Consider the following 5,318-nt stretch of genomic DNA (forward strand, 5'->3'; position numbering starts at 1 on the left):
ATTGAATATTAAGCTTTTTAATTTTTAAAAACATAATTTCTTTTAAAAAATTTGTTTTTTTGAGATTGCGCTTAGCATGTATAGTTTGGCTTGGTCGGTTTACTTTACGTGCCTTCATTCAACTCTAGTTTGATATGTATTGTTAAATTGATTAGTGTGTTTGATTTGTTAAATTAGTATATAATTAGAGTTGAATTTGTTTATATTTCAGAATATATTTATAATGTCGGTAGATCGCAGTTGGATGTATGAGCGACTAGATCAAAATGGCTTCCTTAATTCTGAATTTGAGATTGGAGTAGAGACATTTCTAAACTTTGCCTATGCACAAGTACAGTTTACATGCCAATATAAAATTCGTTGTCCATATTCTAAGTGTCAGAATAGAAAATTTCAGAATAGGCAAAATGTTACTTATCACCTTTGCAAAAATGGATTTATTGGAGGATATACTAAGTGGATTGCGCATGGTGAATCTATGACTCATGAAATAAATTCTGAACAACTTGAGGAACAGTCTACTGATTATCTTGCTCCAACCAACAATGTCAATGATTATAGAAGCATGGTCATAGAAGCAATGGATATAAATTGTGGTACATTTGGAGTTGGTAGTTCTGAAATGGACAATCAAACCATGGAGCCGAATTTAGAAGTTTCAAAATTCTATGAATTGTTACATGATGCGGATGTGCCATTGTGGGAAGGCTGCAATAATCATACCAAGTTATCTGCTGTATCTCAATTACTGAACTTAATGTCAGAATTTCATATTAGCCATAATTGTTTTAATAAGTTGATGGGAACAGTAAAAAGTATGCTACCAGAAGGAAACCGCTTACCAGATAATTTTTATAATACGAAGAAGATGATGTCCACTCTAGGCCTTGGTTATACAAAAATTGATGTTTGTGTAAACAATTGTATGTTGTACTTTCAAGAAAACATCGACAGAACATCATGTACAATATGTGGTCACCCTCGATATAAACCAATACAATCATTTATGGGGCGACGTAAAAAGAGACCATTTAAAGTGTTGCGATATCTGCCTTTGATTTCCAGACTTCAAAGACTTTTTATGTCATCCAAAACTGCTCTGCATATGGTTTGGCATGCTTCTAACCAACATGTAGATGGTAGTATGGTGCATCCTGTTGATAGTGAGGCATGAAAATATTTTGATCGCACCCACTCTTGGTTTGCATCTGATCCAAGAAATATTCGGCTTGGATTATGTACTGATGGATTCAACCCTTTTGGACAACGGTCTAAGCCGTATTCTTGTTGGCCCGTAATTGTTGTTGTTTACAATTTACCTCCATGGATGGCAATGAAGAAACCTTACATGTTTCTGAATATGGTAATTCCAGATCCTAAAAGCCCTGGCAAAAGCTTGGATGTGTTTTTGAGGCCTTTGATTGATGAGTTGAAATTGTTATGGCATGAAGGAGTTTGGACTCATGATGCTAATTTTAACCAAAACTTTCAAATGAGAGCAGCACTGTTATGGACAATAAGTGATTTTCCTGCATATGGTATGTTATCTGGATGGAGCACACATGGTAGAATGTCATGTCCATATTGTATGGAAAATAGTAAGGCCTTTATACTTCAGCATGGTGGAAAGCCATCTTTTTTTGATTGTCATCGTCAATTCCTTCCTATTAACCATCCATATCGAAGGCAGAAAGATAAATTTAGAAAAGGTTTCATAGAAAAAACTCCTTCTCCATCTCGTATGACAGGTGATGTTATACAACATTGAGTTAATTTGTTGAGTGATGTTGTGTTTGGAACAACTGCTGGCAAGCAAACAATACCGGGGTTTGGAGTACAGCATAACTGGGTAAAAAAGAGTATATTTTGGGAGCTTCCATATTGGCAATCAAATTTACTTCGACATAATTTGGATGTTATGCATATAGAAAAGAATGTGTTTGATAATATATTCTACACAGTTATGGATGTGAATGGAAAATCAAAGGACAATATCAAGGCAAGACAAGATTTGAAAGTCTATTGCAATCATCCTGAGTTAGAATTGTTGTATAATAATGGTAAAGTATACAAACCTAAAGCCACTTATTCTTTGAATAAAGAACAGAAACGGTCAATTTGTCAGTGGCTTAAGGATTTGAGGTTCCCTGACGGCTATGCTTCGAACATTGCTCAGTCTGTTAGTGTGAATGATTGTAAATTTTATGGATTAAAAAGTCATGATTGCCACATATTGATGCAAAGACTGATACCAATTGCATTTCGTGACATATTGCCTAAAGCGGTTTAGGATGCTTTGACTGAGTTGAGTCATTTTTTTAGAGACATAACTGCAACCACACTCACAGAAGAAAATATGAATATCTTAGAGAAAAATATTGTTGAGAGCATTTGCAAGATGGAGAAGATATTCCCACCCGGTTTCTTTGACTCAATGGAGCATTTACCTATTCACTTGGCATACGAGGCAAAAGTAGGTGGACCTGTGCAATATCATTGGATGTATCCCTTTGAACGGTAAATGCAACACTAAATCTTTACATATGGTGTATTGTAAATAAATGTCAAATAAATCAACTAACAGTCTAATTATTCTTTTACTAGATACCTCTTTGACTTGAAGAAAAAAGTCAAAAATAAAGCTTCTGTTGAGGGTTCAATTGTTGAGGCATATCTTATTGAGGAAATTTCATCTTTTTGCTCACACTACTTTGAGCCATCTATCTCGACAAGGCTAAATAGAGTTCCAAGAAATGATGATGGTGGACATGTAGAACCTATGGGACGCCTTTCGATTTTCACTCATGCAGGTCGACCTTTTGGGCAGTTGGAACATGGCAGAATGTTGTCAAATGAAGAGTATTGTGCAGCACATTTATATGTGTTATTGAATTGTCCTGAAATTGATCCATTTATTGAGTAAGTGATTTAAATTAAGTATTAACATTTTAATCATATAAAATAAAATACGATACAAAAAAATTAATTTTTTTGTGTAGGATTTTTTATTCTTATTTTCGAGAAACAATACCAAATATCAGCGATCAAGAAATTGAGCAAATGCGAGAGCGAGAACTGGCTAATTGGTTAAAAGACTATGTAAGTATTGCAAGTGATGATTTGAGCATTTGCATTATTGTTGACTTCTAACTTAATATTTCAACATTAGGTGGGAAGGAACGAAGTTGATAACTACATTTATCAAATAGCTCAAGGGCCCAGCCGAAAAGTACAATCATATAAAGGATATTTTGTGAATGGATTTAAATTTCATCGACATGATTATGGCAGAGAGCGAAAAACATTAAATAGTGGTGTATGGGTCAAAGGAAGTTGTTATAATGAATATGAAAGTGATTACTATGGCTTGCTGAATGAGGTATTAGAATTAGAGTACTTTGGAGAGAAAAACAAGATAATCCTTTTCAAGTGTGAATGGTTTGACACTAATAGAGGGGTAAGGGTCCATCCTCAACATGGTCTTGTGGAAATCAATGTCAAATTAAGGCTAGCATCATCTGATCCATTTATTTTAGCTCAACAAGCTCATCAAGTTTGCTATATTAAATATCCTAAAATCAATAAAGTCAGAGTTGACTGGTGTGCGGTTTTCAAAACCAAAGCTAGGAGCACTTACAATATTGGACCTTCCATGGTTAACAACAATTCAAATGAGCAAAACTCCAATGATGTTGCTTATCAAGAGGATGATGTCTCAAGACCTCAAGAAATTGTATCAACAACCGAACTTGATGATCCCACAATGTTACTTGATTCAAGTAGTATGGTTGAGGTGGATGTTAATGAATTGCAACAAGTGCAACAACCACTTGAAGTGGTGGAAGATGAAGATGAGGATGTAGAGGAAAAGGAAGAGGGAGAGGATGAGGAAGAGGAAGAAGACACTGAAGAGTCAGATGACGATTTAGAAGTTGATGGTATTGATAGTGATGATGATGTCAACTTAGAAGATGATTCTGAATGATACATTGTAAAGTATATAATATTTTTATATATATTCATAAATTTAATATTTGATTATTATTTTTTCTATTGTTTGTCTTTATTGTTAATTGAAACTAATGGACAATTATTTTTTCAGATGCCTCGAAGAGCAGTATCATCTAGAGGTAGAGGACATAGCCAGCAGCTCTCTATAAATGAAACAGATGAGCCAGTACAGATGCAAGAGGAAACACTGGAGCACACTCCAACAGATGATTCAACAAATTCATAGATTAGTTTTTAGTTTTATAAACATTGTTAAATATTATTGATTTATTTTAAATTTTATGACGATTGTTAAGTATTATGAATTTATTTTAAATTTTATGAACATTGTTAAATATTATGGATTTATTTTATATATTCTGAATATTGTTAAGTATTAAGAATATTACTTATAATTATTATGAATTATATTTGATTTATATTCAATATGATTCTTAATTATAAATTATTTGATTATACAGGGAATATCTAAATAAAAATAGGGAATTATTTTTTGTGATTGAATTTTAACATATTAGCGATGGATTAGCGACGGATTTGTGAGAATTTTTTTAAAATGTGTTAATATTTCCGACGGATTAGCGACGGAATGTTCATCGGATGAATTGGAATTTCCGACGGATTTAGCGACAAACGTTTTTCGTCGCTAAATTTTTCCGACTGAATTTTCCGTCGGAAAACCCGTCATAAATTTTTTCGACGGAGTTTAGATCCGTCGGAAATCCGTCGCTAATATTTCCGACGGAATTGTAATCCGTCGGAAAAAATTAGCGACATGACTTTAAGCGACGGACTTGAGTCCGTCGCAAATTCGTCGCTGAAAGTTTCAGCGACGGATTTTTTACTTTCGGCGACGGTGTAATACCCGGCTCGAGTCCGGCCTCGGAATTCCTGTTGTCTGGTGGAATCTCGGGTGTCGGAACCCTCGAGAAGGGTAAGACATATGTTTTCATGTGTGTTTTAAGCGTTTTGTATGTTTTCAAGTGTGAGAGCAAATGAGTTTTGAAAGAAAAGCAATAAGGGAAAAATGCAAAGGTTCGGCCGCCGAAGGTCACTTTCGGCCGCCGAACATTGCATGGTTTCGGATTCACGTTCGGTTGCCGAAGGTGGTCTGGTCAGCCACCTATTTAAGGGCCAAAGGTCGGTGGAAGGAGGATATTTCTCCTCCACTTGCAGCCAGAGGTGAGTTCCAGCCTCTCCCAAGTTGACTTTCATGTTTTTCATGTTTTTCACCAAATCTTCCAAGGGTTTTAAGAGTTTTGGTGTGTTCTGAAGGTTTTGAGCAAAAATAGCAAGTTTGGAAGTTT

General features: G+C 34.9%; 2 protein-coding genes across 2 annotated transcripts; both read left to right on the plus strand.

Moving 5' to 3' along the window:
* The first annotated feature begins 223 nt into the window (after positions 1-223).
* LOC110618963 lies at positions 224-1,174 on the plus strand. The gene has a single exon (XM_021762227.1). The coding sequence runs from the start codon at positions 224-226 to the stop codon at positions 1,172-1,174; it is 951 nt and encodes a 316-aa protein (XP_021617919.1).
* Positions 1,175-1,327: 153 nt separating this feature from the next.
* LOC110619138 lies at positions 1,328-4,211 on the plus strand. The gene is made up of 7 exons (XM_021762392.2): positions 1,328-1,748; positions 1,929-2,179; positions 2,291-2,517; positions 2,605-2,919; positions 3,042-3,099; positions 3,170-3,991; positions 4,103-4,211. The coding sequence occupies exons 1-6, from the start codon at positions 1,328-1,330 to the stop codon at positions 3,983-3,985; spliced, it is 2,088 nt and encodes a 695-aa protein (XP_021618084.2). The 3' UTR covers positions 3,986-3,991; positions 4,103-4,211.
* Positions 4,212-5,318: the final 1,107 nt, after the last annotated feature.

Source organism: Manihot esculenta, chromosome 7 (genome assembly GCF_001659605.2).
Source record: "Manihot esculenta cultivar AM560-2 chromosome 7, M.esculenta_v8, whole genome shotgun sequence".
Taxonomy (NCBI): domain Eukaryota; kingdom Viridiplantae; phylum Streptophyta; class Magnoliopsida; order Malpighiales; family Euphorbiaceae; genus Manihot; species Manihot esculenta.

Bases quoted from the DNA above. Each gene is read 5' to 3' on its own strand.
- LOC110618963 (XM_021762227.1), top strand. From the start codon at position 224: ATGTCGGTAGATCGCAGTTGGATGTATGAGCGACTAGATCAAAATGGC.
- LOC110619138 (XM_021762392.2), top strand. From the start codon at position 1,328: ATGGCAATGAAGAAACCTTACATGTTTCTGAATATGGTAATTCCAGAT. The intron at 2,518-2,604 runs GTAAATGCAACA...TTCTTTTACTAG, and splicing joins TGGATGTATCCCTTTGAACG to ATACCTCTTTGACTTGAAGA. The intron at 3,100-3,169 runs GTAAGTATTGCA...TTTCAACATTAG, and splicing joins CTAATTGGTTAAAAGACTAT to GTGGGAAGGAACGAAGTTGA.